Source organism: Pongo pygmaeus, chromosome 12, assembly GCF_028885625.2.
Source record: "Pongo pygmaeus isolate AG05252 chromosome 12, NHGRI_mPonPyg2-v2.0_pri, whole genome shotgun sequence".
NCBI lineage: Eukaryota > Metazoa > Chordata > Mammalia > Primates > Hominidae > Pongo > Pongo pygmaeus.
Window position 1 is genome coordinate 68,494,221 of NC_072385.2, and position 27,514 is coordinate 68,521,734.

The 27,514-nt window shown below is 48.8% G+C and overlaps 1 protein-coding gene across 2 annotated transcripts; it reads right to left on the bottom strand.

Annotated features, from left to right (window-relative positions):
• Positions 1–27,501, bottom strand: CEP68 (centrosomal protein 68). Of its 2 annotated transcripts, none has more exons than XM_054475955.2 (7): positions 27,329–27,501; positions 14,142–14,544; positions 10,981–12,489; positions 9,554–9,676; positions 6,005–6,101; positions 1,260–1,433; positions 1–319 (listed from the first exon to the last, which is right to left on the bottom strand). In XM_054475955.2, the coding sequence occupies exons 2-6, from the start codon at positions 14,496–14,498 to the stop codon at positions 1,264–1,266; spliced, it is 2,256 nt and encodes a 751-aa protein (XP_054331930.1). In that variant the 5' UTR covers positions 14,499–14,544; positions 27,329–27,501; the 3' UTR covers positions 1–319; positions 1,260–1,263. The 2 variants fall into 2 exon arrangements, with proteins under 2 accessions (XP_054331930.1, XP_054331931.1); XM_054475956.2 differs by having other exon boundaries at positions 27,325–27,490.
• Between the last annotated feature and the right edge of the window lie 13 nt (positions 27,502–27,514).

The following is a 27,514-nucleotide window of genomic DNA, read 5'->3' on the forward strand; positions in this document are numbered from 1 at the left end:
ATCGTTTGAGCTTTATCTGCTCTTTTTTAATGGGATAGAGGGGAAGGCAACACGTCTTATTTTATCAAAAATTGCAAAGCTACACGCTCTTTGTGGAGAAGCACCAAAAGGAAAACCTTAGTTTGGAAAGATTCATTGTAAATAAAAATAGTAACTCAGCCCTCCATTCAGGGAGGAGAAAGGCATTTTAAAGCTAGTATATTGAAGGTTTCCCCTTTGACTTCAGTGCTGAATGGCTCTTGCAAGGACTTCTTGAAGGTTTTTTTTTTTCACCAGCCAGTGTTTGGCCGACGGGTTGCATCTCTGCCTGAGAAGATGCCTGAAAGAGAAAAGGCAGCATTTGTTACAGGCATAATGTTGTAGAGGAAGAAACGACAACAGCAGTCCCCTGCATTCATTTTAGAACCAAGATGACGTCTCACAGTTGCTCTGATAAAAATACAGGGACTCCCTGCTCTTAACATACCTATAGTGCTCACCTAGAAAATCTACGAGTTAAGCACTACAAACATTTTGTTGTAGGAGAGGACGTTTCAGAGAAAGGACAGTCCAATTGCGGAATTATGAAAAGCATTGGCAGTAGCAGCTCTGTGGGGGACACACCCACCCTTGCTCTCCTAGCTCCTTTTCTGTCATTCTGTTTGACTTTCTCAAGGGAGCAAAAGAAAGTTGTACTACCTGTTAAGTCTCCAAGGTGTCTTTAACCCCTCCATCCCCCTGGCCTTTTTGGAAGGGAGTGGTGTGGGAGATAATGTGGAGACCCTTTGTGCAGGGCAGGGGTGGTGATGCAAAGTTATCAGTAACTCTGGGTTTCTCTAAGCACTTGGTGCTGTCAGAGATGCTTGGAGATGGAGTACCAAATGAGCTGGGGAGAAGATCCTGCAGAACAGGGGCGGCCAGGTCATGGCCCCATACTGGAAAAGTGTACCTGTGCAGAAATAAAGTAGGTGTACAGATAAGTTGTGCTGCTCTTGTCTTGGGATGGCAGGGATGGTGGTGAAGGAAGTGCCATATAAATGGCAGCACAGAGGCACCCTCATCCTCAGCAGGCAGCAGGGGTGAACAGTAATGGAAAGCACCACAGTGAGCCTTCATCATCATAAGAAGACCAGCAACTCCTTTTTTAGTACCATTGGCTGTCTTCTTCCAGTATCTCATTTGTTTCAATAATAGTTCTTGGCTCAACAAGCTTCTAAGTAGTGGCCAACTGTTACAGCAGGGTTGGTGGGCAAATTTTCTTTTTGAGTTCCTCTACTTACCAGGTTAAACCCCTTCACGTGGGCGCTCCATTGCCGCCATGGGCTTTTTGTCAGGGATAAGGGTGCAGCCAGCCAGCATGTCCAGAGAGGCCAAGATAGAGTCATACAGGCGATCTGCGTGGCTCTCCAGCTCACCAGACTGCTTCGCAATCCTCCCAAGGACATCCTCTAAAACTAACAATGAGGTTCAAAGAAATTAAACCAGAAATAAAACCCATGCAAGTGTTGTCCAGTAAGCATTTTCAAAAGAACATACAAGGGTATAGTATTTTGCACAAAGTAGGACCTGGCAGTAGTTTCTGAATGTCTGCCCTTTTTTAACAGTGATTCTCCAGGGACTTCTGTTGCACTGGAGAACCTATGTTGTTAACTTCTGATAAAAGCTGAGAAAAGAATTCACCGACTCCACTTCAAAATTACATAATTCACAGAAGGGCACAGAGACATGATTTTCTGATGGCTGGTATTACCTGACTTTACAGGTAAGACAGGTATCTCTATAAGGGCACATCCAGATCCTGTTGGGCACAAGGCTTAAATAAAACGGCATGCCAAGGTTCAGATGCTTACCCCTGCTACCAGGTCTATCAGTTTCTATTGGCTGGGAAGAATGTTATTTCACATGGGTGGTCTGGTAATAGATTTGGGAGTGCTTGAGACCCTTTTTTTTGTGGGCCTCAGTGAACAGACTGAAAAAGAAAATGACCTGGCCAGGCGCAGTGGCTCACGCCTGTAATCCCAACACTTTGGGAGGCCAAGGCGGGTGGATTGTCTGAGGTCAGGAGTTGGAGACCAGCCTGAACAACATGGAGAAACCCCGTCTCTACTAAAAATATAAAAAAATTAGCCGGGTGTGGTGGCACATGCCTATAATCCCAGCTACTCGGGAGGCTGAGGCAGAATCGCTTGAACCTGGGAGGCAGAGGTTGCGGTGAGCCAAGATTGTGCCATTGCACTCCAGCCTGGGCAACAAGAGTGCAACTCTGTCTCAAAAACAAAACAAAACAAAAAAATAACCTGAAAGCAGGCTAAGGCAAGATTCACTCTCACAGTGTCAGAATTGTTCATATGAGGAAGGGATGGGCTAGGGTCAGAGTGCATCACACAGCAGGCTTTTTTCTCTTTCCAAAAATTTATTTTTGTTAAGCACAAAGGCTGTCTTAGTTTCCTGCGCCTTTATCAGCTGTGCTTATACTCTCCCTAGTTTCCTGCCACAGCTGTAACATCTGTCAGTAGAGGAAGGGAAAGGGGAAGCTGCCTATCTGCAGACAATGCTGACTGGATGGGTGGAAGGAGAAGGAACACAGGCTGGCTGTATTGAGATCTCCTATGGAAGCCACATCAGTGTGGTGTCATCAGGGCAAAGTGCTGTCCACAAAGAGCTGGCAGAGTGTGGCAGAGGATTGCAGTCAGAGCGCACGGTAAAGCTTGGCTGTAAGGATGGCTGGGCTGGGTTCTACCCTCCAGTTTCTTTTTTTTTTTTTTTTTTTTTGAGATGTAGTCTCACTCTGTCACCCAGGCTGGAGTGCAGTGGCGCAAATCTCGGCTCACTACAACCTCTGCCTCCCAGTTTCAAGCGATTCTCCTGCCTCATCCTCCCCAGTAGTTGGAATTACCGGCACCCACCACCACGCCTGGCTAATTTTTGTATTTTTAGTAGAGATAGGGTTTCGTCATGTTGGCCAGGCTGGTCTCGAACTCCTGACCTCAGGTGATCCACCCGCCTTGGCCTCCCAAAGTGCTGGGATTACAGGCATGAGCCACCACAGCTGGCTAACCCCTCCAGTTTCATTAGACCTTTGCCCAGTCTTCTTGTGCTATGTCACAGAAACCTTTATTGGTTCAGGGACCTTTATGTTTTTGAACTTTTATTTATTTATTTATTTAGAGACGGAGTCTTACTCTTGTTGCCCAGGCTGGAGTACAGTGGCGTGATCTCGGCTCACTGCAACCTCCACCTCCTGGTTCAAGCGACTCTCCTGCCTCAGCCTCCTGAGTAGCTGGGATTACAGGCGCCTGCCACCATGCCCAGCTAATTTTTGTACTTTTAGTAGAGATGGGGTTTCGCCATGTTGGCCAGGCTGGTCTTGAACTCCTGCCCTCGGGTGATCTGCCCGCCTTGGCCTCCCAAAGTGTTGAGATTACAGGCGTGAACCACCGCGCACGGATGCTTTTGAACTTTTATTTAGACTGTTAGAATGTTTGGTTGGGGCCAAATAAAAGAAGTTGGGAAGGACTGGAATAAACATGTTGGTAGGCTGGCTCTATGGACTTTGACAGCGTGCTCCTGGCGGAAGAAAAGTTAAGTTTTGCACCCGCTGGCGAGAGACACTGACGTCTCAAGGGGGAAACAGCCACATTCCTGATTATTTCAAGCAGATGGATGGGGAAGGGCTGTGTGTCAATCTGAAAGAGCCTGGATACATATCTGAAAACCAAAGAAAACCCCGAAGCCAGTAAAAAACCTCTTGATAGAGCAAAGTGGGACTAAGCAAATAAAAGTATTATTAAATTGATTTTAAAATGAAGGTCAAAAAACCTGAAGCTTTTAAGAGGCCTACTTTTTTTTTTTTTTTTTGAGAAGGAATTTCGCTCTTGTTGCCCAGGCTGGAGTGCAATGGCGCAATCTTGGCTCACTGCAGCCTCCACCTCCTGGGTTCAAGCGATTCACCTGCCTCAGCCTCCAGAGTGGCTGGGATTACAGGTGCTCCCCACCACACCCGGCTAATTTTGTATTTTTAGTAGAGACAGGGTTTCGCCATGTTGGTCAGGCTGGTCTCGAACTCCTGATCTCAGGTGATCTGCCCGCCTTGGCCTCCCAAAGTGCTGGGATTACAGGCGTGAACCACCGTGTCCGGACTAGAGGCCTACTTTTACACGTGGCCTCTGTGAAGAGAGAAGCTGCTCAGGCCTCTGCACCTCCAGACACTGGGAAGCTGCAGAAAGCCAGTGCCCAGGGGCTCTGCCAGGCTGCCACTTCTCCTGTGGCCTGTGGCAAATCCACAACTATCCATCTCACAGGGCTGTGATTAAATGGAGAACACTGATGTGCCAACGGCTTCAGTAAAATGCTGGTGTAAATTACATGTAGCAAAGGAGCCTGGCACATGGAATTTCTGCCCCAATAAAAAATCTAAGAACCCTAGTGAAAATGCCAGAAGAGCCAAAACAAAGGGCTTAAAAGGGCAGGGGATTGCAAAGAGCTCACATAATTCACACTAGAGAATCACTTACCTGCTGAAAACCGTTCAGTGGTCCCTGTCCACTGATGCCTCTCAACCCTAGAGATTTTTCTTCCCAGGGTACACTTAGCAATGTGTAGAAATATTTTGGGTTGTCACAACTGTGGGGGAAGCAGGGATTTACTGGGGCCAGGGGTGCTGCTAAACATCTTGCAATACATAGGACAACTCCCCACAAAATCATGCGGCCAATATGGCAAAAGCGCCAAGGCTGAGAAATCCTGCTGTACACCCTTCACGGTATGCACCTGCTCACCATGCTGGTCAGGAAAGTGCCTCCTCACTGCCTCTCAAGCCTGTGGGACCTGCCCAGCTTTGCTTCTGCGGTTGGATTCCAGTATAAATCCCATCTCACTCAAAAATGTAAAATGAGGCATAATATAGGCAGGCTCTGTCAGCACTTGATTTACAGTCTTGCAGGAAATTAGGGACTGCCATCAGTTCAAGGCTTTATCCTGCCATTCTCTTAGCTCATCCTCCCTATCATATCCTCATCCCCCATGCCCTCGTCCTGTAAAGACAATGATAACTGTAAATCCTTGGCACCCAGCATGTTTAGATACATGCCTGAGGTCTGTGATTTTCACTTTCCTAAATGGGGAACCCATCCTACAAAATGGGCTCAAGTGGCCAGGTGCGGTGGCTCACGCCTGTAATCCCAGCACTTTGGGAGGCTGAGGCAGGCAAATCACCTGAGATCGGGAGTTCAAGACAGTCCTGACCAACATGGAGAAACCCCATCGCTACTAAAAATACAAAAAAACTAGCCGGGCATGGTGGCGCATGCCTGTAATCCCAGCTACTCAGGAGGCTGAGGCAGAAGAATCACTTGAACCCGGGAGGCAGAGGTTGCGATAAGCCAAGATGGCACCACTGCACTCCAGCCTTGGCAACAAGAGCGAAACTCCATCTCAAAAGCCAAACAAAACAAAAAGGGGCTTGAGCTTGGTTTGCACACTACTGCCACCCTGTCACCTCTCATCAGTTCTTTATTCAGTCTGTTCCCTGAGGACAGACTGACTGTCCTCAGATACTTTTGAGCAATACAATCCTTTTCTGAAACAAATATTTCCCCAAAGCAGGACAACAAGGCAGATTTCAGAGAGGAATTCAACCTGGGCTAGGTAAGGTGGGGAACCAAAGGGATACCCACTAAATACCCTAGCCACAAACTAAGGCTGGTGGATTAAAACTAGGATTCCTACCCAGACTACCACCAGAAAAATACAAAAGCAGAAGCAAAAGACAGAGTCATTCTTGCAGGCTCAATGCCTAATTTCTAATGGGCTTGGTTTTATAACCATGACTGCCTCTAAGCAGGTGTGTAGGGGCAGTTATGGGCAGCGACGCGTGCAGCTGGCAGACGGGCATGGGGCATCTTGGGCAGTGGGTGTGGGCAGGGGCTCTTGTGGTACCGGCTCCTTACCAGGGATAGTGCAGTCCCTGGGCCTGCTGCTGACAGGGATTAAGCTCTGGCTAAATCCAAAACCTTAAGCATCTCACCTGGGGTGTTCTCCAACAGGCACTGAAGAAGAATCTCCCCCTTCTGTAAGACACTCTCCGTCAGAGACTGATGTTCATCTATATCTTTCTTAAATTGCTTAAGGTGTATCAGAAAAAGAAAAGGAAGAAGCTTCATTACTATTGTTTTGTAAACGTTATTTGAAAAGCACAGCATGCAGGGTAGCCTTATTCCCCTCTAATGTGGAAGATTCACCCCATCAGGTCTGCAGAATTCCCCAAGTAAACAGTGCAACGGTTTAACTTCAGCTTCTTTGAACCCAAGGTAAATAGAGTCAGTAGTTTTTCCTGTTTAGTTTGACATCAGAAGCATCTTCCCTGACAGAGGCTGGCTCACAAACAGCTTGGAGTTAGGGTCTCCTTCTAGCGCCCTCACCTCATGGGGTTCTCTTTTAATTCAGGGCTATGGGAGTCTCAGAATTTATTCCATTCTAATGGACCACAGGAGATCTGCCATTAAACTGACCGCAGAGAGCCACTGTCTCTACCTCTGCTCCTCCCTCCATGTCTTTGCTCTGTGCAGACCACAAGGGTAACTACCTCAACATCTGGGAAGCTGTGAGTTTCCCAAGCAACTCATTTGTTTTCCCCTCTTGGCTACCGAGCTGGTGTTCTTGATGTTCCTTTAGCAGTTAAGAAGTGTAAAGTCAGCCAGGCATGGTGGCTCACACCTGTAATCCCAGCACTCTGGGAGGCCAAGGCGGGTGGATCACCTGAGGTAAGGAGTTTGAGACCAGCCTGACCAACATGGAGAAACCCCGCCTCTACTAAAAATACAAAAAAATTAGCCGGGTGTGGTGGCGCATGCCTGTAATCCCAGCTACTCGGGAGGCTGAGGCAGGAGAATGGCTTGAACCTGGGAGGCAGAGGTTGCAGTGAGCCGAGATCACGCCATTGCACTCCAGCCTGGGCAGTAAGAGAGAGACTCCGTCTCAAAAAAAAAAAAAAAGGTAAAGTCAAATCCATGACCACCTTTAGTACAGGGTGTAGAACTTGGTGACTGAGTTTTATAAATTTTTTAATTTTTAACAGAAATAGAGACAGGGTCTCACTATTTTGCCCAGGCTGGTCTCAAACCCCTGAACTCAAGCGATCCACCTGCCTCAGCCTCCCAAAATACTGGGATTACAGGTATGAGTCACCGTGCCCAGCCAGAACTTGGTGTTTTACCATTTTGAAGTGATAGTTTTACCCTTGGATTTACTATTTTCCTGTCTTCAGTTTTCCTTTACCCTGATACCTATACTTATTATTTTATTCTCTGGTACTGTAGTGTGGTTTATGTGCTGCTGCAACCCCCCTGTGTTAAGACAAAATACAAGTATATAAGAAAATGAGTCACAGTTAAGATATGTGAACATACACACACGCTCGCTTATACTAGGTCTTAATCCAAGCAGGAGTCAAGATAGCACATACATACGCATGAGCCATGCACAATTCTGTGCTGGGAAGGGGCTAGCAGTACAGTCCCACTTTGTGACAGCTGTATGGGTGACACAAGAGGCCTATGCCTCACTGACCTGCACGAGTGACTCCCAGCTCAAATCTCAGCTCTACCTACAAAGCAAGCTGGTTGTTTCTGTCTAGCCTGGAAGTTGAGGTACAGAAGGCTGGCAGGAGGGATAAGACGGAGGGATGGAATTATTCTGTTTGCACCTGCTCTGACAAGCCAGGAAAGGCCACTAAGCTAGGTCAACCAGGGCAGCTTCCTCTCCCTGTAGTGGTACTGGTCCTGGGCCCTGCACAGCTGTGTGCATGCACGTGGAGTCTGCATACAGGACCCTTGGAGTCAGCCTTTCTCTCCTTCCTCAAGTTCACTCCACCCTAGTGGGAATGCTGTTTCCTGCAGTGTGGAGAGGAACTCATTGTGGAGTTCCTCAAAGTGAGGAACTCAAAGCAATCTCTCTCCACCGAGGTTGGTGGAGCAGCTGGCCCAGCCTGTCCAGGTCAAGCAAGGCTCCTCCCTACACTTTAGTTGGCTCCAAGGTGGAAAACAAAGCCCCTCCCTCCCTCTAGCTGGAGTATGGTCCCAGGAAGGCACTCAGTCAGCTCAGCCCTGGCCCAAGCACATGTAAATTGTGTCCTCTGCTGCTGAAGATATGGTCAGGTTATAAGGTTGTAGGAATTCACAGAATTGTTTTAGAAAACTCCTTCCAGACTAGCCTCAGGCTCAGACCATGGATATCCCTCTGCTTCTTCATGAAGAGATTAGAAAGGTGCAGCCAACCAGATATGCTAGAAGGCAGGAGTTCAGCCAAGGTTAATGTTAGACTTAGGGATGACAACTATATAATTTATCCTCCAATTCAGGACACTTCTGAGACTGAAAGGGGACCTATTATTATGCCAGAACAACAGGCACAAACTGGGACACAGTCATCCTAAATCTAGGACCAAGTTAACAAAAATCCACATTAGTATTTTCAAAATAACAAAATCTTAATGAAAAAGAAACAAGAAAACTAAAACCAAACCCAAATACATGCACACGCACACAAACTGACGTCAGTTTTTGTTTGTTTTTTGAGACGGTCTCAGTCTGTGGCCCAGGCTGGAGTGCAGTGGTGTGATTTTGGCTCACTGTAGCCTCTGCCTGCTGGGTTCCAGTGATCCTCCTGCTAATGCATGCCACCACACTCAGCTAATTTTGTATGTTTTTTTTTTTTTTTTTTTTTTGTAGAGACGAGGTCTCGCTATATTGCCCAGGCTGGTCTGGAACTCCTGGGCTCAAGCAATCCTCCACCCTCAGCATCCCAAAGTGCTGGGATTAATAGTGTGAGCCAAGGTGCCTGGCCTAGATTTCTATTTAAATACCATCAAAATGCCCTATTGTAGATTCTGGAGTCAGTACAATTTCAGCTCAGATCTTTAAATAGAGGTGCAGTCCAATAGGACTTTATGTGGTGATGGAAGTGTTCTACATCTGCACTGTTCAACGTGGTAGCCACTAGACAAATGTGATGGTTGAACACGCAGAATGTGGCCAGTGCAAATAAAAAAATCTGAGTCTTTAATTTTACTTCAATAGCCATACATAATTAGAAGCGTCATAATAGTGCAAGTCTCTCTTTATAATCCCTGAGACATTTGGAAAATTATACTGCAAATCACCCTAAAGTATTTTTGTTTTTATTTTTAATTAAGAAAAAACTTTTATTTGAGAGGGGGGTCTTGCTATGTTGCTCAGGCTGTACTCGAACTCCTGGGCTCAAGCAATCTTCCTGCCTCAGCTTCCACAGTAACTGGGATAAGACTTGTCCCACTGCACCTGCCAGCCCAAAACCTAAAGTATTTTTGATTTGAGATAAATATATTGTATCTTCAAGCTCTATTTGGCCTGGGAAATAATTCATGCATTTTACAAAGCGTTCCGCTTTAAGAATGTGAAGCTCTAATTAGATTTCAGGTATAACAGTCAACTGAACTATAACATACCAGACATTGGTTATTTGAGATTTTACTTTGTAATCGAGTAATTTAGCTACCACTCTTGTGAGGGAACAAGCCAGAGCCAGGATCGCATATTACCCGGTAAAGCTGCAGAGAAGACTTGAGACTTGTAAGATTGGACCTGGCTGCAGTCCCGTGGTCAGTAACATCTGCAACATTATACAGCCAGCAGATCAGCTCTTCCAGCTGACAGCAAAATGTCTGCAGAGACAAATAAAAGGACACATGGTGTTACTGATCGAAAAATTATTTATGTTATCAAAAGGCTAAAAATATCAGGAGGACTTGGAGACAGACTGTGCACCTTTAGTCTCCTCTCTCCTCCTTGCTCACCTGTCCCCACTCCACGACTCTAGACCTCCCTCTGCCAGAGCAATGAAAACCACAGCCTGGTGTGACATCAAAAATGACAGGCTGAGAAAACCCAGCCTTGCAGGTGGGAATGGAGCAGCCCAGAAGAGGCATGCCTGACATGGAAACCAATTCTTGGATCAGCACCATTACTAACTAGAATCGGCATCTTGGAGCCAGATACGTCCATGCTTCTCTGGAAAAGTGAATGTAAAATAAATGACTAAAATCATGACTAACCTGAAGCTATAGCCAAGAACAACTTTACCTCATGGCATCTCAATCTTTTATCAGTAAAGAAGGGTTGATGATAACGTGTCCTACCTACCTCACAAGACAAAATAACCACGTCACCTCCCGGGAAGGTGAAACCCCTCCGCGAGCGCTAGGCCATGTTCCTGGACAGGCACATTCCTGAACCTTCAACATGTGTCTGGGAATGCACCGAAGCCCTCAACATGAATTATTGGATGCACACAACATCCCAAGAAGGCAGGGCTCCACATTTTACAAACGAGCAAACTCAAGAGGCTGAGCCAACATTCCAAAGACAGCAGTGCCATGTTTCAAATTCAGATGCCTGACACCGATAACCCCACCCCACGCAGTGTTCTTTATACCCCCAGATATTAAGACATTTGGTCCACAAGACGGTCCGGTGGCCACAAAGTCTAGGAAACAGTACATCCAATGCCCCTAACTTTGCACTTAAACCACTTTGGCAAATGAAGCTCTGAGAAGTCCTGCAGTCAAGAAAGCCACTTACCTTTGTCTAGCCCGGTGTTTCCTAAAGGCATCTGTGCACAAAACCTTTTTTGTTCAGAATACCTCTGAGTTAGGAAGCAGCCAAGGGTAGCGGCTAAGAGCTCAGCCTCTGCAAATAGTCTACCTGGGTCTGATTCCTGGCTCAAGCCCTTGCTAATTATAAGTGGGCACGTTACCTAACCTGTCTCTGCTCTTTTCTCCAAAAAGTAAAATGAGAACAGTGCTTACCTGGTAAAAGCTGTGAGGACTGAATAAGATAAGGTATAGCACAATGCCTGGCACATAAAAAGTGCCTGGTCAACATGAACATGTTTTATTATGATGTTAGTGGATTGGGGGAAGAGACAAGACACCTGTACACAAAGCCTCCTAATGTTGAGTGTCGTTACCTTCACACATTGCACCAGTGATTCTTTTCCCTGTTCTCCTCCTTTCCTGGGAAGCTGCCCTTCAGCATCTGGGTCTGAGAATGGCCACCGGTCCAACCTAGCTGGCAAGGAGGGGCGTGTTTTCAGCAGTCCAGAGGAGACCCCGAGGGCCTGGCTGCTCCCCAGACTGCCTTCCCCTGCGGAATCCTGGGCACGGACGAAGGAGCGCAGGAAACAGGGGTTCTGGCCCTCGGGATCCCCAGATCCTCGGAGGGCAGCTCCAGGGGGAAGCTGGCTTTGGCTGGAGCTTGAAGGGAGGGAAGCTGGCCCATCCGTGTCTGACACTTCCAGGGGGCTCTGCCCTTTGATATCCCCAGTGGGCAGGGTAACCAAGGTAGAAATGGATCCTATATACGAAACCAGGCTAGAAACCTGCGTCAGCCGAGCGGGCAGGGCAAGATATTCGTCGTCACTTTCCACTTCCTCTTCTGATTTCCACCTAGACTCTGTGCAGGTAGGGCGCCGGGCGCTCTGGCTGGTCCTCTTCTCCCTCTCTGGCCTGGGCGAGGGCCACCCTCTGTCCCGTGTCCTTAGCTGGGGAGAGCCCATATCAAGGGGCTTGCCTATAGGCAGCCAGTCCTTCGCGCCCCTCAGGGCTGGCTCTCTGCACTCCCAACGAGCATCCCTACTGCCTGGGGCTCTGGGGGTAGATGTAAGTTGGCTCCAAGATGCCAAGCCCATGCCACCCTGTTTCTGGGGTACTCCAGAGGGCCACTGCTTAAGGCTTGGCTCTCTGGGCCCAGAAAATGGCAGGGCAGTGGCCTCTGCTGGTGGGCAGTTGGGGAAGACATTAGTAGGTGATTTGAGGGTGCTTGCTGGAGAGACAGAGAAGCTATCCAAGTCTACCCCAGAGTCCTGAAGGACAGGGTCAGCCGGCACACGGCTATCAAGGTGCTTTGGGAGCTGAGGCCCGGGCCTCAGTGGGTAAGTATAGTCAAGCAGATCTTCATACTCTTTATTTGGGTTCCAGAGAGGGGAGTGGCGGTCGGGTGATGGAGGCAGGGAATCTGGCAGCACACAGGCCCAGTACTCAGCCTGGAAGGAGAGGCGTCTCCTGCCTAGTCCAGAAGCATCACCCCCAGAGAACACAGGCTGTGGTGACCACTGGGGCCGAGGTCCTAGCCCCACCACAGAGGAGGGTTCCTGGGGGACGACCAGCTCCAGGGAGGAGGAGACCTTGGCCAGAGAACCACCACGAGGCTCCGTCCTCTCTTGGTGACCCTGGAGACTGCTGCCTGTGGAGGAAGCAGAGATGCTGCAGCTGGAAGGCTGAGGAGCTGCGGAACCTGGGCTCGGCATGGACTTCCACTGTGACAGGCAAGAGAGACCTGAGCTGGGCGCCTGGGGCAAATCCGCTAGGGATGGATCATCTTCGGTATCAGCATCATGTCCTGAGCAAATAGTTGTTGTTCTGGGAAGGCTCGGAGTCTGAGGGAGCTCCTCGGAGGCAGAAAGCTTGGTCTTCTCCACCTGCAATGATCAAAGGGACAAAAAGCACTCGGGTGAAAATCAAACCCACTTTCTTTCTTAGATGACAACCCAGGAGTTTCCTTGTGGGTCTAGACAGTATTTAGGAAAGACCTTAAAATGAAGTCTGCTGCCTGAGGCAAGAACCAGGCAGTGTGCACTGCCAGCAGCAGCATTGAGACCCTGCCTGTCTGGGAAGCAAGGTGACTCCCATCTCCAGTCCTCTCCAAGGTTCTTCCTTCCTCCACAGGTATACAGGGTGTGAGCAAGCAGAACTCGGACAGCTCTGTCATGCTGAAGCGGGAATACAGTCCCTGAGAAGCATCTCCTGGCAGACACCCTCAATCACTGTCGCTAACAGGACACGTCCAAACCCAGGAGGTAGCCCCAGACCCCATCCTGCTCAGTTCACACGCCAGTGGTAACTGAACACTAGCAGAATGACTGGTTCATCTCAGCTTCTTCACTGAATTTTTTATCTGCTTGATGAAGAACTCACTCCCGAGGGAAGCAGGACAGCACAGTATTCAAGGACATGGGTTTTGGCACCAGACAAACCTGAGGCCAGCCCCTAACTTTGCCACCTTCCAGATGTATGACTTCGAGCCTCACTTTCCTCCCCTCATAGCACCAGCTCCTCAGAAAGTAAGGATTAAATACGCCCATGAGTGCAAAGCACATGGTAAGAGCTTAACGAACAACAGGAATTCTAATAATAAGCACCAGACTCATCCTCGTGAAAGGCCATTTCTGTGTCTGTTTATTATTTGCTTCCTGCCTCACCGAATCTCTGACTCACAGGTGCCAGAGCCTCCCAATGCCCCTTGCTCCCAGGCAGGTGGGGCCCAGCCTCGGTTCTCTCCCAGTCCCGCTCAGAGCCTCCTCACAGGATGCAGCTCCACAAGGGGACCCTGCAGCAGCCAAGGCTACAATGACACCGAGAAGATCAAAGCCATTCCCAGGAAAGGGCAAGCAGAACAGAAAAGAATGCAAGAGCTGGGCAGAACAGATCATTCCGGTCACCTCCCAATGATACTGAGGGCCTGAAAGATCTGGTGATTTGCCTGCAGTCACAGAACCTGGTAGGATTCCCTGCCCCATGTGACTCCCACTAGGAGAAGCTGCCTGGCAGTCAGAGAAGCCCAAGGATCAGAGAAGCCCAAGGAATTCTCCTTAACCAGGGACAGTGCTGCCTACTACAGGGCTCCAAGGTTCTGACATGTCCCTTGGGTCCGAAGAGGATTTAGTTTCAGAGCCCCCAGGAGCCCAAAGCCCAGGACACTCCTTTCCCAAGTCTCTTCAGGGTACCCCTAAAGCCTTTAGATCACCAAGTCAGAAACACGACAGGGTTCTCCTTGCCAGAATTCCCCTGGCCTAGACCTCTGGGCAGCAGCCTCTTGGCCTATAATCCCTGGTCCTTAAAAAGTCACCATTCACTCTTGAGGAACAGAAGATACTGTGGAGAGTCCCCCCCGGCCGGTCCTGAGGCCCAGCTCTCCAGTTGAACCCGCAAAACAGAAATCATCATACTCAGGCCCCTCCAATTCCTCACCCTGCACAGTAGCCAGGAAAGGATGCAAGATGGTGATGAAATCCTGGAACAAACTCCCAAAGGACAGCAATGGGTCCATCTACAGTCTTGCTTTAGTACCTACCTGGCTTTCCCTGGAGAGCAGAAGGTCTCCAGACCCCATGGTGGCAGGAGGCAGGCCACTGAGTGCAGGCTCAGACCTCTCAGCTACGGGCTCTCTGCTGGCGTCACTGGCCTGTGGCTGGTGGGCTCTAGAGGGGCCGCCAGGGTCAGTCCCGATCCAGCAAGTAGGGGCAGGTATCCCTTCTGCCCCCCATATAGGGGAGATGAGCCCTCCCTCAGCTTCCAGGCGTGGGGGCTGCTCCCCACTCATGGGCCCTGGGGTGTCCAGCTCCCGCTCCCCGCAGCTCCCTCTCCCATAGGACTGGGCCTTTGTGTCTTCAGATGCTTCCGCTTCTGCCTTTTCTTCACCCAGGGCCATTGAGACTCCCTGCCTAGGTCAGGGTTCTGCTGAAGACTTCAGCTTCCTACAAAACAGGGGAGGGGAGAGAAAAATATAAATCTTCTACATCTGTGTTCAGGAAGTCTTGCTCTTTAACAATTAAGGCAAACATATTTTTGGCCAAAGAAAAAAGGAAACAAATGGTGACTACTTCCTCAGAGGAGCACCGAGTTCTGGCTTTTCCCTGGCCCCAGACCTTTCCAAAGGGGACGCAGAAGCACACCATTTCCCCTCTGCTTTCATGGTGGATGGTGCCATCCCCACCAGCAGAAACCCAGGAGGGTCAACACAGGTCCAAAGTCCAATCAAGGCTGGGGTCCTGCCTAAGTCACCTTCTTGCCCTTTTAGCCCAACCCCACTGGGTTAAGAGGCCTGGTGGGACCCTTCCTGTGCACAGGCCCATAGTGATTCTGTTGTCGTAACGGTCTCCTCAGCAAGCAACTCAGGCCTGGCTCTGACTGTTCTATCCTAGAGAACAGCAAGTCAGGGCATGCCCAGGCCTCAGCTGGGCACTGGAAGAATGCCCCCCAAGATGCTTGGCTCTGCCTGGCAGAGGCAGGACCCTCTCTTTTCTTTTTTTTCTTTTTTCTGCGACAGGGTCTTACTCTGTCACTCAGGCTGGAGTGCAGTGGCGTGATCTCAGCTCACTGCAGCCTCAACCTCCCTAGGCTCAGGTGATCCTCCCACCTCAGCCTCCTGAGTAGCTGGGACTACAGGCACATGCCACCACGCCTGGCTAATTTTTGCATTTTTTGTACAGACGGGGTTTCACCATGTTGCCCAGGCTGGGACCCTCTCAAAGCACAGAAACCACATCCAGGCTGTGGAACAGGTGAGGGCTACTTGTTCCAAGGATGGCCAGTGACCAAAGAGAAAGAGATCAGCAACTCTCCTCAGGCTGGCCTGGGTTATGCTGCACCTGGTGATGGAGGGAAGCTGTGGAAAGCTGGTGGGTAACAGTGGTAGGGTAAGTGTAACACAGCATATGTGCACATGAGAGTGAGAGCCAGGTGGCAGGCAGGCAGGCGAGAGAGCACAGGCCGAGCACTCAGGGAAGGATGATGATTTGGGAGCTGAATCTGCAAACAGGACCATTCCAACACAAAGAGGTTCAGGAACAACAGAGGGACATCACCCTCAGCCTAAGCATGCCAGCAAGAGTTGTGCTGGGAGCCCTGGTGGAATGGGGCAGGGGGCCAAAAAACCAACAGGAGGACGACTAATGCTGGGAGGACACGGAAGGGGAGGTAACGGAACCGTGAATGCCCAGGATGTCGGCAGCCACCTGGAGTGCACTGGGCCAACCTCAAAGCTTAAACGTGGGCAGAAATGGCCTTGTTTCCTCAGTCAGGAGGCAAAGAGATGGTAAGAGGAGATGCTGGTGGAGAGCCTGCAAAGGGGGAATGGCTGCGGGCTCATCCTACTCAGCTCACACACTGGGAAGTACCACCTAGATGGGCACCGCACACACTGAGGCCGCCTTGCACTGGAATCCAAGAGGGCCCTTCCCTACCCTGCCTGATGGGGCATGCCAGGCTCCAGCCTGATTCAGAAGTGACCCTGGAGAAGAGCATGCCCTTTGCATGGACTCTCGTCTAATTCCCACAACCACCAGGTGGGCCAGGAACTAATCAGAAAATTATTTTTGACAGGTAATATACAGCTCAAATGTAAAATGCACAACAGATATAAGTCTCTCTCCGCCCTTGTCCCCCATTCCTTTGCTAAAATGAGCCAGGTCAGGCAGAGCATCTATGACAGTGCCTGGCATGGTATGGACACTAAGTGTTGGCTGTTGTCATTAGTGTCATGGGGAGGCGTCGACAGAATCAGTGTAACAGGTCACCTTACAAGGAAGGACAAAGGAGCCAAACGGGAGAAAAAGCAGCCCATTTTTAAATATAAATCAAACAAAATATTTACTACTAGATACTCCCACAAAAACAGGGAACCAGCCTTACTAGTTTTGTGTATGACCCTTGTTTCCTGATGCAAATATCTATTTTCATCCTTCCCCCTCCTTTTTTCCCCCCGGAAACCGAGTCTTGCTCTGTCACCCAAGCTAGAGTTCAGTGGTGTGATCTCAGCTCACTGCAATCTCCACCTCCTGGGTTCAAGCAATTCTCCTACCTCAGCCTCCCGGGTAGCTGGGACTACAGGTGTGTGCCACCATGCCTGGCTAATTTTTTTGTATTTTTAATAGAGACGGAGTTTCACCATGTTAGCCAGGCTGGTCTCGCACTCCCGACCTCAGGCAATCCACCCACCTCCCAAAGTGCTGGGATTACAGGCGTGAGCCACTGTACCAGGCTTATCCTTCCCTCCCTTTTTTTTTTTTTAACATAAAAGTAGCAAACTGTATAGGTCATACTATTCAGAACCTTGCTTTTCTTTTCTCTACAAAAAATATCTAGGGGCTCATTCCTAAGCAATACAGCAGGTCCTTCAGTAACATCACTTGGTACGATGTCTTTTTTTTTGAGACAGAGTCTCACTCTGTTGCCCAGGCTGGAGTGCACTGGTGCGATCTCAATTCACTGCAACCTCCGCCTCCCCAGTTCAAGCAATTCTCCTGCCTCAGCCTCCCAAGCAGCTGGGATTACAGGCATGTGCCACCATGCCCAGCTAATTTTTTTTTGTGTGTGTGTGTATGTATATATATATATATATATATATATATATATATATATATATATATATACACACACTTTTTTTTTTTTTTTTTTTGAGACAGAGTCTTACTCTGTCTTCCAGGCTGGTGTGCAGTGATGCGATCTCGGCTCACTGCAACCTCTGCCTCCTGGGTTCAAGCAATTCTCTGCCTCAGCCTCCTGAGTAGCTGAGATTACAGGCGCCCGCCACCACACCTGGCTAATTTTTCTATTTTTAGTAGAGATTGGCCAGGATGGTCTTGAACTTCTGACCTCGTGATCCACCTGCCTCAGCCTCCCAAAGTGCTAGGATTACAGGCGTGAGCCACACCGCCCAGCCGGTCCAATGTATTTTCATTATATCATTGATAAGAAAACCTGATTCCTGACTGAGGTCACTGTCTGTATGGAGTGTGCACATTCTCCCCATGTCTGCCTGGATGATATCCAGTTCATCTGGATACTCAGGTTTCCTCTCACATCCTGAAAATATATACTTAGGTGAATGGGGCTGACTACATGGTCCTGGTCTGAGTGTGGGTATATGAGTGAGCGTGCCCTGCCATGGAATGACGTCCTGCCCATGATTGGTTCCCTCCTTACACCCTCAGCTGCTGGGACAGGCTCCAGCTACCTGCGACCTTGAACCCATTTGAGTAAGCAGGTAAATCATAATCTTGTGGGGTTTTTTTGTTTTGTTTTGTTTTTTAAGATAAAGTCTCAGTTTGTCACCTAGGCTGGAGTGCAGTGGCGTGATCTTGGCTCACTGCAACCTCTGGCCCCTGGCTTCAAGCAATTCTCCTGCCTCAGCCTTCTGAGTAGCTGGGACTACAGACACTCACCACCATGCCTGACTAATTTTTGTATTTTTAGTAGAGACGGGGTTTCACCATGTTGGCCAGGCTGATCTGGAACTCCTGACCTCAAATGATCCGCCCTAGTTGGCCTCCCAAAGCGCTGGGATTACAGGCATGAGCCACCACGCCTGACTCATCTTACTTGTTTTTATTCATCTTTCATAAATGTATGCACAGCTCCCATTTATTTCAATATTTAATTTAGAAGTGTTTTAGTCTTTATTTAGAAGTTTGGTGATGCGTTCATGACCAGAAATATGCCATAGGAGCTTAATTCTTATTTATATCTATTAGACTATGGTAAAATTGGTTTTGTTATATGTCCTTTCAAGTGGCAGAGTCACGGTTTCCAAGAACCTACTCACGACATCAAGTGAGGACTTACTGTACAAAGACAGCTTCCTCTTTTTTTTTCATTACTGACCAGTACTGTATTCTGGTGTAAGGACGCACTAGTTTATTTCACCAGTCCCTTATTAGTGGACATTTGGGTTATTTCTAGTCTTTTTTGCTAGTCCAAACAATGCTATGATGAGTCACTATGCACACACATTTGTGCTGGCACATCCTCAGCATAAATTGCAGAAGTAGAGCTGCTGAGGCGAAGGGTGCTTTTGGCACACACTGCCAAGTGGCCCTCTGCTGAGTGGTATCACTCTACACTCCACCAGCACATGTGAGGGCAAGTTACCATGGGAGCCAGGGTCTTTAATCCTCATGTCACAGATGGGGAAACGAAGGCTCTGAGTGAGACAAGTCCAGGACTGCCCAACTCCAGAGCCCAAGCTGTTTATGAGCCAACTGGGGAATAAGTGATCAAACAGTTAAGCCACAAAGCAGAAGAGAGAGAAGACTGGTGGAGGGACAAAGAGAAGAGTGACGAGTCTTGCTGAGACAGAGATCTTCTGGAGCCACATCCTCACCTTGTGGCTCATTAAGAAACTGCACATGAAGACGTTTACAGGCAAGTTGTGTTTTCACAACTTGGGGAACATGCTGCGCCCGTGAGCTAGAAAAACCAGGGTGAAGGCTGGGTATAGCCCATAATTCCCAATTGCTACTTCTTGCTCCATTTCTTTTCTTTTTTTTTTTTTTTTGAGATGGAGTCTCACTCTCTCGCCCAGGCTGGACTGCAGTGGCGCTATCTCGGCTCACTGCAAGCTCCGCCTCCCGGGTTCACGCCATTCTCCTGCCTCAGCCTCCCGAGTAGCTGGGACTACAGGCGCCCACCACCGCACCCAGCTAATTTTTTGTATTTTTAGTAGAGACGGGGTTTCACCATGTTAGCCAGGATGGTCTCGATCTCCTGACCTCGTGATCTGCCCGCCTCGGCCTCCCAAAGTGCTGGGATTACAGGCATGAGCCACTGCGCCCGGCCTCTTGCTCCATTTCTAAAAACTCTCTCAATGGCTAGAGATCCCCCACACCCCTCACTAAAGGGTGCGATCTTGAGACAGGGTGCTGGAATAAGATGATGATGGGGCAAGGGAGGAGTGCAAACAAATTATCCCTTTGTTTTGATCATGTATTTTTTATTCATCTTGTCTGGACCTCATTATTCAAAAAAGAAGGTATCTATTTATCCTGGAGAGATGGGGAGTGCTGAGCTATTACAAACTATTCAGTTGACATCCCTAAGTAATTTACAAGGATACACACAAACCTAAACTAGGTTAGTAGTGTGGCCAAAGTCCCTTCAGCAACCAGGTAAGAAGGTCTGAAATTCAATGATTTTCAAGGAAATTGTACGTCTGTAAAGACGGAATGAAGGTAGTTACTTTCTTAGACTGGATAAACAGTCCCTTCATAATCTTATTAATCTGCCTGACAAATCATGCTTTTCTCCCTGTACTATACAAGTGTATTATGAGAACCTAGACAGACACATGTGAAAGAAAATAAAAACCAATCTATAATGCATTCAAAACTATCTATGAAATGTTACCAAAATGCAATGAAAGGGAGAAATCAGTTGGGATAAAAATAATCGGGGAAAACTTCCTGAAGTAATGACTGAAGACAAACCTCTTTTAAAACAGCAATCATGCCGAAGAAAACACTGGCCCACGCTATGATAAACGCACAAGTTTTGGATTCCTAGGACTCAACCCTGTCTGCATCTGTCAGGTGGCCATCCGTAACACTGCATGAAGGTCTGGTCTTCATTTCCATAGATCCGAGATTTTACATATCATTCCTTCTAACCCTCTGGGGTAAGGGTGGGGGCGACAGATTTGGGTTGCACCTTCTAATAAGAGACAGCTTATCCTTCTCAGACTGGTGAACAGCACTTGTTGTCTTGGACCCACACTGTCTCCCAGGTCATCAGCCTTAAACAATTTCCTAATGTGGGGCCTCCCGTTCTTGGATCACACATTTTACGGTGTTCCTGGAGGCTAGCAGCTCCACGATGGGGCACAGGCCCCCGTCTCCTCCCAAATGAAGGAAATGCCAGGAGGTTGGGCTGAATGACAGGAGACATCAGAGCACAGACAGTGAAGTCAACCTTACCCTCTGAGAAAGGTCTGTACACACCAGAACTGCCTTGTCCTTTGTCAAACCAAGAAACAAGCCACATAAGGTTCAGGATATTCCAGGGACCATCTGGACTTTGCTATTAAAATTCTGTTAGTTTCCAGAACCTGAAGAGGCTGTATGATCCACCAGATATAATTAGGAGTGATGTAGGCTTGGCTTACTCTTGCCCTACAGTAAAAATACGCCCACAAATCATGCATGTGGTGACACAAACTCTAAGCCTGGACATCTGACCCTTCTTCGTATATGCTGCATCACCCTAGGACACTCCTGTCACAGCTGCTGGGCTTCCTCCCACTCACTTCTGTGCAGGATGGAGAGAGGAGGACTGGGAACTTTGGGAGGGGTGAGGCTCTGCTCTTGCTCTTGACTAAACCCCTCAAACAGATGAATGACCAACTAGAGAGCAATCCTCCTTTCAACAAAAAAGGACCTCCCGCAGGACTCTTTTTTTGAGACAGAGTCTCGCTCTGTCGCCCAGGCTGGAGTGCAGTGGCACGATCTCGGCTCACTACAACCTCTGCCTCCCGGGTTCAAGGGATTCTTGTGCCTCAGCCTCCCGAATGGCTGGGATTACAGGCATGCACCACCATGCGTGGCTCATTTTTTGTATTTTTAGTAGGGACAGGGTTTCGATATGTTGCCAGGGCTGGTCTCGAACTCCTGAGCTCAGGCAATCCACCTGCCTAGGCCTCCCAAAGTGCTGGGTTTACAGATATGAGCCACCATGCCCCGACTCTTTTTTTTTTTTGAGATGGAGTCTCACTCTGTCGTCCAGGTTGGAGTACAGCAGTGAGATCCTGGCTCATTGCAACCTCTGCCTCCTGGGTTCAAGCAATTCTCCTAGCTTAGCCTCCCAAGCAGCTGGGACTACAGGCGCATGCCACCATCCCCCGCTAATTTTTCTATTTTTAGTAGATACGGGGTTTCACCATGTTGGCCAGGCTGCTCTCGAACTCCTGGCCTCAAGTGACCTGCCTGCCTCGGCCTCCCAAAGTGTTGGGCTTACAGGCGGGAGTCACCACGCCTGGCCAGGACTCTTTAAGTCGTGAGCTCCCTTTGAAACAATCTCATTTCTACCAGCTTTGCCCAGGGAGCTCTGTTCTGGCAAGGGCTTGTCTCTTACCTGAGCGCACAGTCACCTGTGCCAGCCACAGAGGCCAGGTGTTGCTAGACTGAGCAAGCCCTACGAGTTCAGGGCCAAAACCTCCAAACTTGTTTTCACAGGAGGCCACAGAAATAAGTGATAATTGCCATGAACACACAGTGGCAGAACCTGCCCAGAGAACCAGACAAAGAGGCTTTCCATGCTGCTCTTTCTCCAATGACATGAAACTGTCCACAAGGAAACAGAAGGCAGGACCCAGCAGAGGTTGCTGGAAGAACTCTGGGGGAAGTAGATTTATGGAATAAAGGAGCTTAAAGGCAGAGGCCAAGCAGGCGTAGGAGGCCACATGAAAGGAGGTAAAGACACGTAGGGGAAGCCAACAAAGGGGCCAGTCATAAGAGGTGACTGAGGCCTGCTTCAGGGTGGGGTGGGTGCCAGGAAGACTGTGGCTGGAGGCCTGAGACTGGGAGGCCAGCAGCAAAGAGCAACTGCTGCTCCACCTGCTCCCGCCCTGCCGGCAAGTCCCCCTGGAGCCCCGCAGTCCCCCACACCAGCCCTGTCTTTCACTGTGGGGTAGGTCACTCTGAGCACTTTGTCCCCCTTCTCTGCAGGTAAAATCAAAGTAAACTGAAAATGAAAAGACTCAAAGCTACGGAGGGTAGACTGTGTCTGCTGTGGCTTGGCCATGGGCCGAGGCCATCCCCAGGATCCTTGGGCACCGGGAGCCCCTTCTTTTCTCCCCACGGCTGCTTCTGGAAGTTTTGCTTAGAGTCAAAAGAACAGAAGGAATCTCCCAGGGCCCTAGGAGGAGCCAGTGGGTCCCTGTAGATCACTGCGGTAGGGAGGGCTGTGGTCTAGGCTGCTTGGCTGTCTGTTCCCTCGCCTTCTCACTCACTTACCTGTTGGCTGGCTGACCAGGGCCACCAGACAGCCTCCCAGCAAGGCCAGTCTTCTCATTTATAGGGCAAGGTCTTTAGGTAGCCTTTTTTTTTTTTTTTTTTTTTTTAAATTTGAGATGGAGTCTTGCTCTGTTGCCCAGGTTGGAGTGCAGTGGCGCTATCTCACTGCAACCTCCACCTCCCAGGTTCAAGCAATTCTCCTGCCTCAGTCTCCTGAGTAGTTGAGATTACAGGCACCCACCACCACGCCTGGCTAATTTTTATATTTTTAGTAGAGACAGGGTTTCACCATGTTGGCCAGGCTGGTCTGGAACTCCTGACCTCATGTGATCCTCCTGCCTCGGCCTCCCAAAGTGCTGGGATTACAGGCGTGAGCCACTGCGCCCAACCTAGATAGCCTTTAAAGAGATGTAAGTCACATCTACAAGGAGCTTGACTGAGTCCCAGCTACTCCTCCCCTCAACTCCAAGCTCTCTGGCCTCCTCAGCAGTCAGCAGAGTGTCCATGTGTAACAAAGCTCAACGTACAAGGATGCTAAGGGCTGAATATGTCAATCAACTGCACCTTTTTTCCCACCAAAGAGCAAAGCAGAAAAACACCTTCCTTATAACAAAAATCACTGTCAGAAGAGGCTGTACCTGGACCACATGGGTGCATTTCCACAGACCACTGCTTTTACTATACTGACAGTTTTTATTTTTATTCATTTATTTACTTTTTTTAAGAGACAAGGCCTCGCTATGTTGCCTGGGCTGGTCTCAAACTCCTGAACTCAAGCAATCCTCCCTCCTTGGCCTCCCAAAGTGCTGGGATTACAGGCATGGGCCACTGTGCCCGGCCCTGACACTTTTTTGTGAGGTCATCAGGCTACACATATGAAGACTGAGAAGAATCTTACCGCTCTCAAGAGATACTAGTAAGAATGCCACTCACTGTACCATACCATTCTCTTTGGAGAACCCATGGGAGAATTCTCTGGCCTCAATAACAGAAACAGCTGTCTCCACTCAGCAGACATTTTCACTTTATTAAGTACTGGCAAAACTGATAAAAAAAAAAATTTCCCTCTTTGCTTTGGCTGCTACAAAGCTCAGGGCCAAATACACAATCTCACCTGAGTAAAATGCATAGGACAGAGAGGTACTTGCCTTTTTGTGCTAATCTCTTCCTTGACTTTCTCCTATTTTTTTTTTCACTCCATGTGCCTCAGTTGCTTTTATTAAAAATCTTGTTACATCAAAGTATGTTGGAACAATTCCTCAAATAGTTTTTTTTTAACAAGATAGAGAAATTGTTAAAACAAAAAATAGAAAAAAGCTCCTAAACCCAAGATTTTATTCCAATACCATAAGAAAATAAAACCCATTTACCCAATACTTCTAAAAAGCAAACGTAGATACTAGGGTTAGCACTTCACTATCAAAGTGTGATCCAGCACCAGCAGCATCTGCATCACCTCAGAGCTTGTTGGGAATGCAGATTCTCAGGTCCTGCCCCAGAACCTTGGAATGAGAACCTGCATTTTAGCAATATCTCCAGATGACTTGGTAAGCACAATGTTTCAGAAGCACTGGGTTGGTAAGTAAGGCTGTTTCAGCACCCTGAGAAGGAACAACTAAAATAGCTTTACAACCATTCCTTGGGTGCCTATATGCCAGCCACACACAAGAAGAAAATTTATGGCCCTTGTCTTCAAGGCCTTTGCAACAGGACATTAGAAAAGGCTTACACCTTGTGGCAGGTTTTTAATGGCTAATTATAGAATATCACAGCTGAAAGGGAGTCCCCAGAAATAATAGTATTCCCTAGAAAGAATTTGAGATTCATGATGGCTATATTAAAAACAGAATCACAGACCTGAATTTCTCCTTTATCAGTTACAAGTGAGGAGGGGAAAGGTATTTGTTTTGGAAACTGGAAATAATTTAAGAGAAACCAGTATGCCAAGGGAGCTTACAGCTACAAGGAAATGTGCAACTTAACCTGTTTCCTGTAACCAGAAAGCGGTGCAGGAAAACCTGGAAGTGACGCAGTGTCCCCCAGGAGTTCTATCTGACACTTCTAGCTGGCAGACAGGTCTAAAGCCAACAGGAACATTTCTTGGGCTTTTCACGATGTTGGTGAACAACACTAAAGACAGTAGACAGTTTCTTCATGAGAACAGATTTAAGTTATAAGGACAGTCCACCTCCATAAGCTCTGCTTCTTTTTGGATGGATCAACCAGGTAAACATTTTTTGTCAGCCACATGAGGCCCCCATCTATTTAGCTCCTCTGATTTTACATGACCATTTCAGATAACAGACCCCATTAATAATGTATCAAGTACTACTGTAACTCTTGGCCAAATTGCTCTTTGGCACCAAATCAATCTTTAGTTGGTGGTGAGACTCCAGACACAAACAGATAATCTTCTATGGAATACTTTCACTGTGGCAAGAGAATCAGGAAAGGCTAAAGGGATGTTTAAAAATCAGACATCAGGCTGGGCGCAGTGGCTCACGCCTGTAATCCCAGCACTTTGGGAGGCTGAGGCGGATCACCTGAGGTCAGGAGTTCAAGACCAGGCTGGACAACATGGCGAAACCCTGTCTCTACCAAAAATACAAAAATTAGCGGAACACGGTGGTGGGTGCCTGTAATCCTAGCTACTCAGGAAGCTGAGGTAGGAGAATTGCTTGAACCCGGGAGGAAGAGGTTGCAGTGAGCTGAGATTGTGCCATTGCACTCCAGCCTGGCCAACAAGAGTGAAACTCCCTCTCAAAAAAAAAAAAAGAAAAAGAAAAAGAAAAAAATCAGCCATCGGATAAGGTGCCAGGCACTGTGGCTCATGCCTGTAATCGCTTGAGCCCAAGAGTTCAAGACCAGCCTGGGCAATATAAAGAGACGTCATCTCTACAACAAAATAGAAAATTAGCTGGGCCTGGTGATGTGCACCTGTGATCCCAGCTATTTGGGAGGCTGAGGTGAGAGGGACTCGACCCCAGGAGGTTGAGGCCACAGTGAGTTGAGATCATGCCACTGTACTCCAGCCTGGGTGATGCAGTGAGACCCTGTCTCAAAAAAAGGGATCGGATAAGGACCAAAAAGCAGAGAGATCCTGAAGGGTCAAGTACTATACAGATATTTCATATTGGTGAGTGTATTCAAGTATCCATTTATTTTCCTCCTAACAACTGCTAACAGCTAACAGCTACTGATCATTTTCTTTGTGCCAGGAACTACAGTAGGCACTTTACATCAATATCTTATTTAATCCTAATAACCCACCACATAGATACTATTATTATTCCCATTTTAAGGATGAGGAAACCAAGGCACAGAGAAGTTAAATAACTTAATGACACGCCTGTAATCCCAGCACTCTGGGAGGCACAGGCAGGAGGACTGCTTGAGCCCAGGAGTTCAAGACCAGCCTGGACAACATGGCAAGACCCCCATCACCATTAAAAAAAAAATTAATCAGTTAGTAACATGGCAGAGCTAAAGTCTGTTTGACTTAGAGAGCCTGAGCTTAGCTGCCTTCCTAACCTGTAAGAATAACTCGCTCAAGAAGTTAAATAAATGTTTCTGTTGTGTCACCTTTGGACTACCACGCTGATTTTGTTTCCTTTTGGCTTCCTTCCATCATTGAGTGCCTTTTATGTTCCAAGCATTGTGCTAGGGGCTGGGGAAACCACAATACAGTGTGATGAGTAAAAATAGAGGCTGCAGAAGGTAGCCCAAAAAAGGGAAGAGTTATCAGTCGCAGGGTGGGGAAATGCTTTAAAAAGCTTTGCAAAAGAGGTTAAACTGAATTCCTTGGGTTTTTTGTTGTTGTTCTGTTTTCTAAGTGGGCCAGAATTGACTCAACAGAGGGTGGGAAAGGGGAATGGAGGGAACAAAGTAAAAAGTGGTGACTTCTAGATCTTTCAACTAAACCCAAGGCAAACTGACCCAACACCCTTTGTCACACACTTTAACACACACTTTTCATACCCTAGATCTGAGAACTGTTAGATTTACAAACGCCACCTCCCTTCGTGGTCCTGATGAACTCCCAGTGAGGTCCAATCTGCCCTGGCAGGTTTCCGCTCATTTTTGTTACATACACTAAACCCAACCTACTAATCATCAAGGACCTGGAACAGGTTTTGGACATTCGTCCCCAGGCTGCTGAGAACTGTTCTAGTGATGACAGTTAGAAAGGGTAGCCCCCCGAGGCAAAAAAATGAGACATCTTGATTTTTTCTCTCCGCATCTGGGCGCTGCTGCATCCACGGCGATAAGAAATCACCGGTCTCCATCTTTCCAGGGGGAAAGGCCCGAGCTGCATTAGCCCCGACTGGGGAGCTGGGTAAACAGCCCACGCTCGGGAGAGGCCTGAGAGAAAGTGACCTCCCCCGGGGCCCAGGCCGACCAGCGGCGCAGCTGCTCGGCCGCCAGATGCGCGGACTCGCGCGCTCCCTCGCCGCGCCCGGGCATTCCCAAGCCCAGCCGCCCGCCTCGGCCCCGACCCCTCGGCCGCCACAGCACACGCCGTTCCGCCTGCAAGATGGAGGCGAAGGCACGAGGCGCCCCCGCCCCCAGGGAGCCTTTGTGCCCTTGCCGGCGGGGATGCGAGGCCAGACGGCCCGCACCGCAAGGGCCCCGCAGGCACCGAAGACAGGGGGTGGAGGGGGCCGGGCCGCGCGCGCAGATCTAGCCCCGGCCACCGCCCCCAGGGCCGCGGGCACCCCCGACACCAGCACCCGCACGCGGGACGCTGCCTACCTACCGCACCGCGAACGCTTCGCACGTCCGGAGCGGTCTCAGAAGCCCCATGCGGTGGCCCCGAGCTGGCGGACCCTGACTGCAGCTGCGGCCCTCCAACCGCAGCCCAAAACGCGCAGGGCAGGACTGAGCGCCAACCACGCCCTTCGGCCGCGCTGACCACGCCCTTCTTCCCGCCCCTTCTCCCTCC

Bases quoted from the DNA above. Each gene is read 5' to 3' on its own strand.
- CEP68 (XM_054475955.2), bottom strand. From the start codon at position 14,498: ATGGCCCTGGGTGAAGAAAAGGCAGAAGCGGAAGCATCTGAAGACACA. The intron at 6,102-9,553 runs GTAATATGCGAT...ATACACCTTAAG, and splicing joins CTTCTCTGCAGCTTTACCGG to CAATTTAAGAAAGATATAGA. The intron at 1,434-6,004 runs GTGAGATGCTTA...CCTCATTGTTAG, and splicing joins CCTGTTGGAGAACACCCCAG to TTTTAGAGGATGTCCTTGGG.